This window comes from Oculina patagonica, chromosome 11, assembly GCF_052425735.1.
Source record: "Oculina patagonica isolate OP01 chromosome 11, crgOcupat, whole genome shotgun sequence".
NCBI lineage: Eukaryota > Metazoa > Cnidaria > Anthozoa > Scleractinia > Oculinidae > Oculina > Oculina patagonica.
In genome coordinates, this window is record NC_135768.1 from 18,137,327 (window position 1) to 18,151,694 (window position 14,368).

A 14,368-nucleotide genomic window follows, 5' to 3' on the forward strand; every position below is an offset into this window, starting at 1 on the left:
TTCTTTTTTGCCTAAAACAGTAATAAAGTCTATTTTTATAATTTCAGGGTCAGACAGTGAATGATAAAGTGGCATCTGATTGTTGTTTCCTTTAATGTACATCTTGTTTGCTTGTTTCCGTGCCCAACTCGAGCACATAGAAAACCTACCAGACATGACCAGCGTTTTATGTATCAAAAAAGCTAAGTCCACGATGTGACAAAACACTTTTTCCCCAATGACTTATAGTCGCATGTATAAATGATTTGAGAATGCAGGTTTCATATTTTACAAAGCAGTTAGAAGGTATACGCATTGACACCTGTAGCTTTAGAACTGACACTGCATGGGATTTGACATAATGCTTAGAACTTTTGATAAGAGCATTTATAGAGTGCATGGTGTACTCATCCAGTTGAGAGTTGTTCTGAAAAGAACTGTTGTTGGTGACACAACAACAGTGGGCGATCACACTACAAACTGCTGATATTCCTGAGTTCAAACCATTTACTATGTTAAGAGCACTGATGCATGTGACCGTCTTGTACACTTACCCAAGATATTTTATAATAAGGTTAGTCAGAAAAGACCTTCAGATAGCAAAAAGTTTCACTCAGTGTCTACACAGTATAATGCTGTTATTAACTATACGAATATTTTACCAGATCAGAAAAGCTCATTGAATATTTTTCAAGATTGAATATTTTTCAAGTTAACAATAATGAAATATTTTACAAGTAAATAACACTGATCATGAAATATTTTACAGAAAGAAATGTAAAATCATATGCTTTATGACACAATATAATCGTCTAAAATTCTAGTTGTCCTTGCAAAGTAGCAACCTCGTTCCCAGGGCAGGAGAGAGAGACCCTGGGAACGAGGTTGGCAAAGTAGTTGCTTTAACAACTGCTTCACTCCATTACGAATGTCATTCATCCTCCAAAGGTAAATGAGAGGATTAAGTGAAGAAGTAGAAAATAAAAACATCAGAGACACTCTATATAGCAACTCTATTTGAGAATGACTGAGACAGAGAGAAAGTACAACGAAGATGAGAAGGGGGAAGTAGCTTATGTAAGAAGCTCCTGAAATATAAAGCATCGAGAACACAGATCTTTTGTATTTTTCTAAATTAATCGAGGGATGAGAAAAGTTATTGGCCGGTTCATTTTCTTGAATTTGTCGTTGGTGACGACGGATGATTTGAAAGACTTTGAAATAAGCGATCGATGTGCTAACAATGCAAAAGGGTAAAAGGACGAACAAAATTATACTCAAGACGAACCGATACGTTTTCTTTAACACATATAAAACGGTAAATACTGCAACCGGTATCAGGAGAAGTGGAGCCACCAGCGCGATGAAATAGCTACGACGTACAGTTAGCAAAGCTCGACGAGTCATGTGCAGCCATCTTTCAATGGACATCAGTGTGATAAGCGTTAACGACAAGGAAGTAAAATACACACCGCAACCAGCGGAGATACCTACAGCAGGAACGAGGAATGGTAACTGCTTGTTGATCTCCTGGGGTGATTCTAAACAAATCAATTCCGCTGTGACATAAAGAGGCTGGGTGATGAGTCCAGTGCAAAGATCAGTAAGAGCCAAAGCACGAAGTAGAATGTAGGAAGGTGTTCTGAGAGACGGGTTCTTCCGGATTGCTCCCATAATCAAAGCATTTCCTATCACTGCCACTGGGGACAAAATAGTAATGATAACTGAAGCTGAGATGGTTACTGCGTAAAAGACAGAACTGTGGTTTCTTGTGACACCATCCAAGTCGCAAATGCTGTTTGAGCCATTCATAAGAGGCTTGATCGTATTATTGATCATGGTGGTCCACCGAGGCAGACGAATGAAATTTACATATTTTCACCTGTAACTGAAGAATAACACAAACTGTCAAAACAACACAAACAATGTAATAAGAAGACAGACTTTACTGTGTGGGATATGGACAACACCGGAGGATTTGCTCAATCTTTCCATTTCTTGCTACAGCTTGATGTACTTCCACAGATCTGATAAACGTCTCATAAATGCTCATGATTAATACAGTCTCTGTTCGATGTAGCTAGTAATAAGAACGACTCTTATCCAAAAATATTTTAAACATTGAGTCTTTCTTTACCTCCGAAAGCCGGTATTTGTTTAGTTCTGAATCGTGTTGAATCAAGATGCAAGGTTTAAGTACGTAGCATTTTACTTTAAGATAAAAAAGATGAGTATTTATGTGTTCCTTTTACCTTATTCAAATAAGGCTTCAGTGAAGCTGGTATAAAAGTCCCGGCATCAAGTTTAAGATTATACGCCCTGTTCATTCGCCTCGATATTCAGGAAAAGACTAATCCGAGTTCTGATTGCAATCAATCAATCAATCAATCAATCAATCAATGCCGGAATCAGTCAGTCAGTCAGTGAATCAATCAATCAACCAAGTCTTGGAATATAAGACTCGCGTATCATTTACTTTTTTTAATGTGATTGATTCTACTGTGTAGGTCAGAACTTATGTAGAATATGACATATATAATCAGCGTTGGGTGGGCAAAAGTAATTAAAAATTGGACAGCTGGGATAAACAAAACACGGTTCGCATGCAATGTTCACGTTTTCATTTCTTTAGATGTAGATAATAAAAGATAAAATATATATTTGAATTGATGTCTAAAGATCATTTTGTTTAGGAATATATTTTTTCTAAGCTTTTGCTAAGACAATAGTAAAGGAAAGGAAATAAAGTAAACTTCAATCGTGATTTTCGCTTTCTTGGAATCAAAATGTTCTAATATGCAAGCATGTCTGCATATATGTACTAACATCAGACAAGACAATAATATAGCAAAGGAAATAAAGTAAACTTAAGGTCGCGCAGGATCCTTACTCATTAATAAATTCATAAGCCAAATTTCCTGACGGGGTGCTATCTTGTAATACTTTAATTCACTGCATTTTGAACATCGATTCCTCTAAAATTTATCAAGGATATTAGGGGAGGATGGAATTACATCATGATTGTCTTTTTACTGAGAGATGACCGTTGACTGTGATGTTACAAGCTCTTAAAAGTATAACTGCAGATAATGCGATTTTGTGTCCAAGTTTTCAGCTGGAACAGCACACCGAATTAAATGATTATATAACCTAGTGATAAATCATAACCTCTTTTGTGTTCTGACAAGAACGAAATTTTCGATTTCAAAAACTGCTTGGAGTTTATGGCTTTAAAGAGAGTAGAAATGTGAAATCTAAACGTTGAAACGTGCTACCTTCATTTTGAGAAGGAAATTTCAAAATTCGCTCTTGTCAGAACACAAAAGGATACACCAAGTTTGTGTTCCTCGAAGATCAACTCCTGAATGTCTATATCGGCGGAGAAAACTTGGACACAAAATTGCAGGTTTTTTAGGCTTCCGAAGACCTTCCGAGTCAATGTTTACAACAACGTATGCTATATTCAAAGCTGTGAATATAATTATGATAATTCGCTTTGTCCCAGCGCACGAGACACAAAGCTAAGAACAATAGCGCGTAATTACTTGTACAAAGAACTGTAAGAAAATAATATCATGAATATTTCGTTTGTTTTCGGCTTCAGTCGTCGCAGTTCGTGCATACTCTTTAAATAAATACATACATAATGATTTCAAGGGTCCTGCGCGACCTTAAATCGTGATTGTTTGATTTCTTGAAAATTTAACTATTCTAATATAATGCAAGCATATCTCAATATATAAGAGCTAACATATGATTAAAACGAGTTTTCGTTCTTTTTTTAAATAGGGTTCGTTTAAATTTCACCTGACTGGCATTCAAACTACGAAGATGTTTTAATTTGCTTCCAACAACATGAACTAGTATTTTGCGTGGTAACCGAAGCATTGTTTTTCACCTCGAAATAAAATTTAGTTTTTGTCGTTTACGACGGTTAAATTTACCAATTAGTAATCAACCTAGCTGCCTTGTAAATGAATTGAACAATTCTCAGAGTCAAGCACGCAACTCGCAAATAGATTATAAGAATAGATTTTTTATTTTTTTGGAAATTTCAGAATTACTTTAAGATATTATTTCACTTAACCTAACATTTGCATTGTTTGGCTTTAATTCAATGCAGTCCAAAAGCTAGATGAGTATGAATTTTCGAAAACATGAGCGCACGGGCGCTCTGCATGCTTTTAAGTAAAGTAATTTACAATAAAAATGAGATTCTTGCCCTTAATTCAAGGGGAAAAAGAAACCATCTAACCTTTGCTGGTTTCGTGGCAAGATTGATAACAGAATTGCAAAGAAGAATAATCAAAGGCTTCCAAATTCAGAATACATTCAAACCAGATAGACTATCATTTATTCCGGTTTCAAACCAGGGAATTATAAATCATCATTGGATTTATTTTCTCTTTCTTTTTATTGGTCGATTGCTGACTAATGGGAACTGGCAAGATCATATGTTCCATCATCCTTCGCAAGAAAAGGTAACTGAAATGCATTTCAGTCCTAACCTTCCAAACAATAGCCCGAAAGAAAGCTTTAAGAGAGAACAGAAAGAAAAAGACAACAGATAAAAAAGGGAAAAACATTTTGTCGATGTACGCTGAAATTTGTGTTTCAAGTTTTATTGGCTTTTGTTAATTATCTGAGATTCGAAGACTGACTTTTTTCAATTAATGATTGTTTTATTGCAACATTTGTTTTTCTTTTCTAATTTTCTATTATGTGTCTGACGCTGGGATTTATTTGGACAACTAAGCAATTTCAGTACTTTCAACTTGTAGGTGTTGGTAACTCAGTGCACCTTTCAGAATTATCTAGCAGCGGTTACGATATATAAGAGCAGACACGGAATCCCGAATCCAGTTATTTGAATTAGAATAAATTTGCTGTTAATCGTGGGAATCTGCGAGCATTCATTTGCCTAAAATTATGTTAATGCAGGTTTCATCATGTAAGGTATAATTATGACATTTTTCTCGCCATTTCCATCGGATGTTTTTTGACTACGGAAGAAGCGCTGTCAGCTCTAATTAAATTTCAATTTAGTTTTTGCAAAATGACACACCACTCAAAGAAAGGATAAACATAGTAGTGACACTGTTGGGATTTTGTAAAATCACTTTATATTGAACTCTTTCTTCAATTACTTTAGGAGAAGTAATTGTTCATGCTAGGAAATACTTTGCAAAACGTAATCCGAAAAAAGACAATGTAAAACTAAACATCAGTCTACGTTACAGGTGGAAAGATTATCCAGATTACATCCACGTTAAAGAAAAAATCATCTTTTCCTCTTTAAGGCTCCATGGCCAGCCAATCACAATGTCTCCTTCTATTCCATATAGCTACTACAGTCCTTTTTTTTTTTTTTTTTTTTTTTTTTTTTCCAACAAGCAGGTTACAATACACACAATAACTTACTTACATTTCACGTTACAATACATTACTTATGCTTATAACTTAACTCTGTGACTTATTTACAATACACTACTTGCAGTATATAGCTTAGAATAACCTTAGAATACTACAGTCCTTGCCACTCGAGCTCAGACGGTATCGCAACAAAACAGAGTGCCATAACTCTCTCAGTTTCTGTCATCATCGCCATCCTGTCGCCGGTGGCAGTGGTGGGGAATGCTTTAATAATGGCAACAATTTGGAAGAACCAGACTCTTAGGACATCTCCTACATTCTACTTTGTTTCTTGGCATTTACCGATCTTAGTACAGGACTCATTACCCAGCCTTTTCACATTGCAGCTGAAATGATTTGTTTAAACAATTCTCAAGAAGCACAAAAGCAACTTTCTTTCCTCTTCTATGCTAGATCTATTGCTGAAGGCAGTGGCACATATTTTAGTTCCTTAACTCTAACACTTCTAACATTTATGTCTATCGAAAGATGGCTTCACATGACTCGTCGATCTTTGCTGACTATGCGTCGATCGTGTGTCATTGCAACATCAATGATGCTTCTTCATATACCACTTGTAGCATTTCGTTTGTCAAATCTGATGAAGAATATTCATCGATTCGTTGCAAATGTCATACTGATCGTTATTTTATTGTTATGTCTCATTACCACATCTTTGGCCTATTTTAAAGTTTTCCGAATCATTCGTCGTCACCAACAGCAAGTTCAAGCAAACGAACCACATCAAATCTTTGGCCAGCCGGGTATAAACCTGGCGAAGTACAAGAAATCTGTTTTCACGATCTTGTATATTTTAGGAGTTTTCTACATCAGTTACCTGCCCTTTATCATCTTCATTGGCCTTTCTTTTCCTTTCAATCATTCTGATTTGGAGATGTTATTTACAATAACATTGATGTTTTTGTTTCTGACATCTGCACTTTTAAGTGCAGATGAGAGGATTAAAATCCTCTCATTTGCCTCTGGAGGATGATTGATATTCGCAACGGGGTGAAAAAAATAATAAGGAAGCTGCTTTGCAACGAAAACTAGAGAAGATCGATATATCACTACTCATTACGAGGATTTCATAACATTCATTACAAGGATTTGCAACCCTGAGACTGAAAAACTGTAATTGATAGTTGTACTTTGTTGATATCAATAACTTTAATTACGTTTGATACCATACTTGACCCTTTTACAAAAGTTTGTTAGTGTATATATAGTCGAAAAATCTTCGGATCCTCCTCGGAAGTCGTCGGGAAGCTACGGTAATATTCGGTTTTCTTCGCGGTCATCTTTGGAAAGTTTCGAAAACTCATGGATATATTTGTTTGACCTTCGGATATCATTCGGAAAATGGTCGGAAATCTTTTGAGAATCGCCAGAAACTCCGTTGTTAGCATGTTAATTTACTAAACAAAATACTACATGGTAGCTTGAAGACATGAGTTCGAAATTTCTCTTCTCGTGTTCAACTTAATATCGAGATTTTTTCCCACCTCCGCGTACCCATGTATTATTTTATATATGACTTGCTTAATATGTAAGATGTTGCGTATATTCCTGATAGCGTCAATAAAAATAAAAGTTTGCCCTGAGATTTATATGTATGGCAAAGGAAGAGCCTGTTCTCAGTAAGAGCTAATGACGATGAGTGAAATTTAGGCTTAATCTTTGCAGTGGCATTTCACCACATAGGCCCAAAGTGTACAATTTGACTGGCAAACATGCAGTCTTTCTTAGGGATCCCCAGTGACATTTAGGCGAAATCTATGTGGTGGCATTTCTTCAAAAAAGCTTCAAAAGTACATTTTGAGTTTAAAAGAAATTTAGGCTTAATCTATGGAGTTGCATTTCACCCCAAAGGCCCAAAATGCACATTTTGAGTGACAAACTGGAAGTCGTTCTTGTGGATCTCAATGCAAGTGACATTTAGGCGAAATCAACGTGATGGCGTTTCTTCAGAAAAGCCCCAAAAGTACATTTTGAGTAACAAAGTGTCACTTCAGTTCTTGTTGTTCTGGAGTGAAATTAAGGCTTACTCTTTGTGGTGGCATTTTGACCACAAAGGCCCAAAGTGTACAATTTGACCGGCAAACTGGAAGCCGTTGTTGCGGATCTCAAGTGACATTTCGGCGAAATCTACGTGGTGGTGTTTCTTCAGAAAGGCCCCAAAAGTACATTTTGAGTTACAAAGTGGCACTTTCTCGTGATTCTGGATTTTCGCTTAATCTTTGATATCGCTTGACGCCTTAATGCAAAAAATAAAAATAAAAAAGCTTTAACTATGACTAATTTGCTTCTGACATGTTCTCTGACATTTTTTGAGTCAATGGCGCAAATATTATTTTCGTAATAGTTATTGGCAGTGTCGCCTACTTTATTTCCCATCACGGAATTAATATATATTGTACACATGGTGTTCACAATCATGTAGTAAAGTATTGAGCCTGTTCCGCTGTTGCCGTGTTAATTCCTTGAGTTTCTATGAATTATTTTTTGCTTACTCTGACTTCAATTAAATCAATGGGACTGATTAGTTATTTAAATTAATTCCTAGGTTGAGGTAGTTTGTTTAATTTAAGGTAAGGCGATGCCAGAGGCTTATTGGTCTTTGGTTGCGTTGTATAGCATGTTTAACTACAGTGTATACTAATTTTATAGCAATCCACTACTTTAACAATGCTAATATACATATTTTACAATTTCACGTATTCCAATATACAATGGAATCAGTAAATATAACACCATACAATAATGAATACAATTAGCCCTTATTGTACCCTTAGTGTACACCCGTTTTTTCCTTCTCTAACCTAGTAAATGGCCTGGATGGCGACGAGTCTCCTGTTGGGTCAGAGATTAGATTACCCGCTCGATGCGCTGAAGGTCAATGTGTTCTAGCTCCTGTTTAAGACTCAGATTTTATCCATGCCACACGCTCATCAGGGAGCATTCTCGTGTCTTTCATAATTACAATTTTCGGAGCTCTGATAGCAAGGTTTTCAGATGAAATAAACAAATCTTCAGAAAAAAAAAACTAATACAATAAACACCCGCGAGTAAGAACCTAGGATTTAAGAACCTGTTGGCTAAATGATTAGTCCTTCATTTTTACACAAACACTAGTACTTGTGTACTTTATACAAGGCTGAAAACCACTAAAAGTTCTATTAGCATCAATGTAAATTTTCTTCTAAATAACTACCATTTATGTGAGAACCTGTTTAGGCTAACCTGAAAAAATCAAGTTCTTACTCGCGGGTTTTTACTTTATCAACAAATTCAAAACAAGAGCCTTCATCCATCTACATTTTACAATCCTGGTAATAACTTGGGCGTTAAATTTGTCATATTATGTACAATCCCCCACAATCCACGTCACCGAAAAAAAGGAGTCCCTCACTTAATATCGTTTTCTTTAGCTACAGAACAACTGTTTCACTCCATTACGAATATCATTCATTCTCCAAACGTAAAGAACAGGGTTGAGTGAAGACGACAAAAATAAAAGCACCAGCGACACCCTAAGGGCCACGAGTGTTTTAAAAGTAATAGGTACATTTATAAACACCCAACAAGAGACAATAAAAGGAATTACACAGAAAGAAAATAGCACTACAATGTACAAAATAGAAGCCACAGATTTCTTGTATTTTGCCAAATCTATTGCTTGTCGGCCGAAATTCTGGGAAGTTTCATTCGCTTGTACTTGCTGTTGGTGATGACGAATAATTCGATAAACTTTAAAATAGGAAAATGAAGTGATAAGATAACATACGAGCATCTGAGAAATAGTCATTATGTAAATGTTCCTTGCCTGTGTTTCATGCACATTCTCTATAACGCGGTAAACAACCGTGGGGATGGGAATCAGTAACAGCATGATTACTGTAACAAATCCACGGCGCGATGTAACCAAGGATCGTCGAGACATGTGCAGCCATCGTTCAACGGACATGAGTGTTATAAGAAGAATCGTGATCGAGATAAAGTAGATTGTACTGCACTCGCCGATTAAGGTGACAAGCAGTGACCTATCGTTCTCTACATCGGGGTTTGCTCCGTACACCAGAGTGGCCGCGGCGCTCAAAGGCTGAGCGATGAGTCCTGTGCACAAATCAGTGACCGCTAATCCACTCAGAAGAATATGGAATGGTGTTCTCACAAATGTCTTCTTCCAAATTGCCGCCAAAATCAGCGCATTTCCAGCCACTGCTACAGGTGCTAGAACAGCGAGAACCGTAGCAGTTGCAAATTCAAATGTTAACTTTGCCGTGTTCGTTGTCCAACCTGCGATGGTAGAATTATGTGAAAGAGGGGATGTCGTGTTACTGAACATGTTATGTCTCCTTTTCTGGGTAGAGCAGGGTGTGCCTTTACAACGCAATGAAAACAATATTTTAACAATATTTTTAACAATATTTAAATGTAAATCATTTCACCTGCTTACTAACTTTAATTAATTTTTATTACTGCTTTTCGCACAGTTTCCCTTTTATTGCATATAGCTTTTCAATGACGATCGATTATCCGTGACAAAATGTACAAAATAAATCAATTCCATAAGGCAGTGCTGTTTGATATCTCAATGAGCACTTTAGAGTGGAAATAAGTGTGGGGATAGTTGCGTTGCGGCTTCGATTTCGCTCTTATTTAGAACGAGTTACTGACAACTGAAATGAAGAACGCGCGAAATATTGCCTATTTATTACTATTTATGGCCCGGCTTCATCTTTATCGGAGATATCTTTTCACCGATAATCAACTGAGCTTGACAAATTGTAAAAAAATGAATAAATCCATAAAGGGAGTTTTGTTTGACATTCTATTGAGCACTTTAGAGTGAAAATAAGTAGTAGAAAATTGTGGGTTCAATTTTGCAGTCTTTTAGAACGGTTACTAACTATTAAAATGAAGAAAGCAGGATATAAGTGAATGTTCATCGACAACTCATTTTATAAAAGTCAATTTGCAAAGCCTTTATTTCATGTGTAGGCCTTGTTTAAAATTGCTTTTATTATTTCCGTTGGTGGACTACTCAATTGTGCCTTACGGAAATGGCAGTAAAGTAAAGTAAAAGCTTCTTCGTATTTAGGAGCAAACGAATTTTTTGTTATTGGTGAGAAAAGCGAATCAAAAAAAATTAAACTTTGAAATTGTCCACGTACACCACAAATAATCTGCTATATACAGATGCGACTCTTATGAAATAATTTGATCTACGGTATATATCATTCTATTTCCCGTTGGTTTACCATGAATAGAACAAAAAGAAGGTAGGTCTCTCGTAATGTTTGTTATTCATAACAACAACATAACACTTCGTTATATTTCTAGCTGTATTTATTACAACGTATAATTATATGAAACTTATACATTGTTGGAATAGACGAAATGGTGAAGTGGCCTCCTATCTACCAGATCAGTCTCTGTTTAGATAAGCATCATGAAACTTTTGTAGATTATGTGTTGAGATATTTCACTGAGTAAATAAGGTAGGACTCGAGGTACTCGTTTTGCCAAAATCATTTACATTTCAATTCGGTGCAGACGCCATTTCATGACATGAAGCCTGTTTTTTTTTTGTTTTTGTTTTTTTCCAGGCTTCTTTGCAGATAAACTACAGTTCTTTCTTTCTTATTAAAAAGCTTCCACTCGCAGTAAACTTGTTTAATTTCCCTCAAGTATCCAACTGCGTTTGAAATTTTCTTTACAGACGAATTAACGCAGTTATGATGTTTTCTAATTTTCAAAACCTTAAGTTGTTGGGCGGCCCATGCAACGATATGAAAGAATATTTTCAAATTTTGTTTAGTCTTCTTTGCAGAATATTTTTTTCACTCCACTACGAATGTCATTCATTCTCCACAGGTAAAGACCTGGTTTAAGGGAAGAAGACAAGAATACTAGAACAACGGAAGCCTTGAGGGCGACATTCATTTCCAAATTCTCTTCTAGACTAAGATTGACTCCACTAAGGACAATATAAGGAATGAAACAGAAAGAAAATAGCAGTACAATATACATCATCGAGGCCACAGACTTTTTGTATTTCGCCAGGTCGATTGCCGGTTGACCAAAAGACTGAGATGTTGCGTTTGCACGCCCTTGATGTTGGTGATGACGAATTATGCGGTAAACTTTAAAATACGCAAATGACGTGGTAAGATAACATAAGAGCATCAGTGTTGTTACTAAAATAGTAACCAAACTTCTATATTTTTGATAAACATGCCCTAAAACGCCAAAGACAACCATGGGAATCGGAATGAGCGACAGAATTGTAATAATGAAATATCCCCGACGCGATGTAACCAAGGATCTTCGAGACATGTGCAGCCATCGTTCGATGGACATGAGTGTTACCAGAAGAACCGTGATGGAAATAAAGTAGATGGCGCTGCCCTCGCCGATTGTCGTCATGGTGGTAAGCAGTACCTTTCTACCGACCACTTTTGGGTTTGCAACGTACACCAACGTTGGTACGGCAAAGAAAGGCTGAGCGATGAGTCCTGTGCACAAATCAGTAAATGCTAAACCACTCAGAAGAATATGAAACACTGTTCTCACAAACGTCTTCTTCCAAATTGCCGCCAAAATCAACGCATTTCCCGCCACTGCCACCGGCGACAAAAGAGCGATAACGACAGAAGTCGCGATTGAAAACGTTACCGCTGTTGTGGGATAACGCGGTGGGGAAGATGTTGTGTTATTGGACATGGCTCAGCTTCGATAATCAGATTGGCTGGGTTGAACTGGCTGGTGAAATGAAAAGACAATGTTTCAAATTTCAACTGTTAGTACGTGATCGCTTCTCCAGCTGCCCATTTTAAATAAATATTGTTATTATTTTAATTTTTTGACTTGTTTACTTTTTATTACAGAACTTTTTTACGCTTAAGTGAATTTCAGTCCTCTCCTGTTCTTAGAGTTCTGTGTATTAAATTGGTTATATTCAATAGCACGATTGCTCAAACCCGTAGCAATCGACAATGATGAAATCCAAAAAAAAAAGGAATAAAACATTGAAATTAAAACTGCCCCTTTTTCTTTTTTTAAAGCCAGCAAAATGTCCTAGTGAAGATAGGACATCTTTGATATGTCAAATCAGCCTTTTGAATGTAGGCCAAAGCTTAAGGGAATATAAAAGACATGTTAGCTTCAAATAATCAAAGAAAAATTTTAGCTTTTGATAAACATTTATGTTAATTGTGGCTCAGTATTGAGATTAGATTTGCTGAAATAAAAAACTGAAAAGTTTTTTTACGAGCTTGTAGAACGGAGTTTAGATGTCGATCGTTTCACCTGCTGACTGTTTGTTATGCTGTATTTTTATTTACTTTTTGCCCCGTTGGCTTTTGATTCTAGAGGTGTGTTTATCTAATTTTTTTGTAGGACAGTAAATTTCCTCCCCTAACATGTACTCAGTAATTTAATTCTTAGAGTGTCCAATTTACTATTCTATGAAGGAAGAAAATACCTCGAGGTATGGTGGTAATTTTGTTCATCGCTGTCTTTTTTGCCAGGCATATTGTTTAATAAAAGAACGAATACATGGTAAAATCGTGTCCCTGGATGTACGTTTTATTTTATTCTATTCAGTCAACGTTGAGAGGGTTTATTTCAAGTTCATCATAGAATTTAATTACCAGTAGCTTCTTGGACAGAAATAAATTAGACTAAGAACGAAAACAGCAAAGTACAATATAGGTAAGATGACAAACAAACGACAGCAACCTAAGCAAGTCGGAGCCATATCTTGCATGTGAAAATTAATTCTTATGTTACGCAACTTTGTCGTGTATAGAGCATAATTATGCCTTCTGGTTGGCATTACCCATGTTATGTAAATCTTCGGAGTTAAACATTTTAAGCCATAATATTTATGACCTAATCTGGTGCGTTGTTCACTTCTTAATGTATTCATTGTCAAGACACTTTACTCTCAAAGTACAGTGCCCCTCAACTCATTAGTATAAATCGTTAGGGTTAGAGTTAGAGTTATCCGGGAACCTGTCAAGAAAGCTGGGGGATGGGTTGAGAAAAAGCCTACGATGGACTAGAAACCGATCATGCTTTAGGAGCTGGTGCTAAGCGCCGGCCTGGTACCAACTCATGATTGCAATGTGTTGCTCAAATGTGTCTCGCAGTCTCATCGGCTGCACAGTTTCAAAGTGCGGCGAACTTTCGAAAATAAGCTTTTTCCCCGGTAATACACACTTTGTAAGAATCCCTGAATTCAAAAAATATATTATATCGTTATATACACCACTTTTAAAATTTCGACAACCAGAAAACATCAATCACACAAGCCGTAGGAAAGTGCCTTTTCTTCTCCTTTTCATTGCCGCATTAATCAACGACGACAAAAGATGAAATGCTTTGTTAATGTTGACTTTGTTACTTAAACTTTGTATTTATTAGTTATCATTGGCCTGGGAATTTTTTCTATTGAAAAGAAGACTAAAGAAATAACTAAACATCACAGGAAATCATGTTTGAGGTCGATTATATAGTTTCCAGTTTTGTCGTTCCAAGCTCTGTTAAGCCCTCATGGATACACTTAGCGATAAATCTCTTGATATTTCCATTTTCGTCTGCTTCCAACGGCAGGTTGACAACGGTTTGGAATATTGACTTTTGTCAACGGGTAGTTTCCTGTTGTCGGTTTTATTGACAGTCCTTTAAATTTCTGCCAGTTAAAAATTGCTTCAGCCCATCATACCCAAACTTAATCATAATCATCTTTATCTCTGTCAGCTTAAGTTACTTTGGTCGCTAAGCACATCTTAATTTGATTTTATTGTGCATTTTCTTTCTTCCGTTTCTATATTTTGCTTGTTGACGTTATAATTTAATTGGTGCAAGATTTGTAAATAGTTAAAATAACAATAATTTAAAAATTTGAAAACTGAATCTACGAGTAAACGCGAAGTGCTAAGTTCTCGAAGCAAAACGTCTATCCAAT

General features: G+C 36.3%; 3 protein-coding genes across 3 annotated transcripts; all 3 read right to left on the reverse strand.

Moving 5' to 3' along the window:
* Positions 1-771: 771 nt before the first annotated feature.
* LOC144629711 (uncharacterized) lies at positions 772-2,151 on the reverse strand. The gene has a single exon (XM_078487932.1). The coding sequence runs from the start codon at positions 1,816-1,818 to the stop codon at positions 772-774; it is 1,047 nt and encodes a 348-aa protein (XP_078344058.1). The 5' UTR covers positions 1,819-2,151.
* Positions 2,152-8,818: 6,667 nt separating this feature from the next.
* Positions 8,819-9,739, reverse strand: LOC144629712 (uncharacterized). Its single transcript, XM_078487933.1, has one exon. The coding sequence runs from the start codon at positions 9,737-9,739 to the stop codon at positions 8,819-8,821; it is 921 nt and encodes a 306-aa protein (XP_078344059.1).
* Positions 9,740-11,211: 1,472 nt separating this feature from the next.
* LOC144629713 (uncharacterized) lies at positions 11,212-12,120 on the reverse strand. The gene has a single exon (XM_078487934.1). It carries the CDS (start codon positions 12,118-12,120, stop codon positions 11,212-11,214), a length of 909 nt encoding a protein of 302 aa, XP_078344060.1.
* Positions 12,121-14,368: the final 2,248 nt, after the last annotated feature.

Bases quoted from the DNA above. Each gene is read 5' to 3' on its own strand.
- LOC144629711 (XM_078487932.1), bottom strand. From the start codon at position 1,818: ATGATCAATAATACGATCAAGCCTCTTATGAATGGCTCAAACAGCATT.
- LOC144629712 (XM_078487933.1), bottom strand. From the start codon at position 9,739: ATGTTCAGTAACACGACATCCCCTCTTTCACATAATTCTACCATCGCA.
- LOC144629713 (XM_078487934.1), bottom strand. From the start codon at position 12,120: ATGTCCAATAACACAACATCTTCCCCACCGCGTTATCCCACAACAGCG.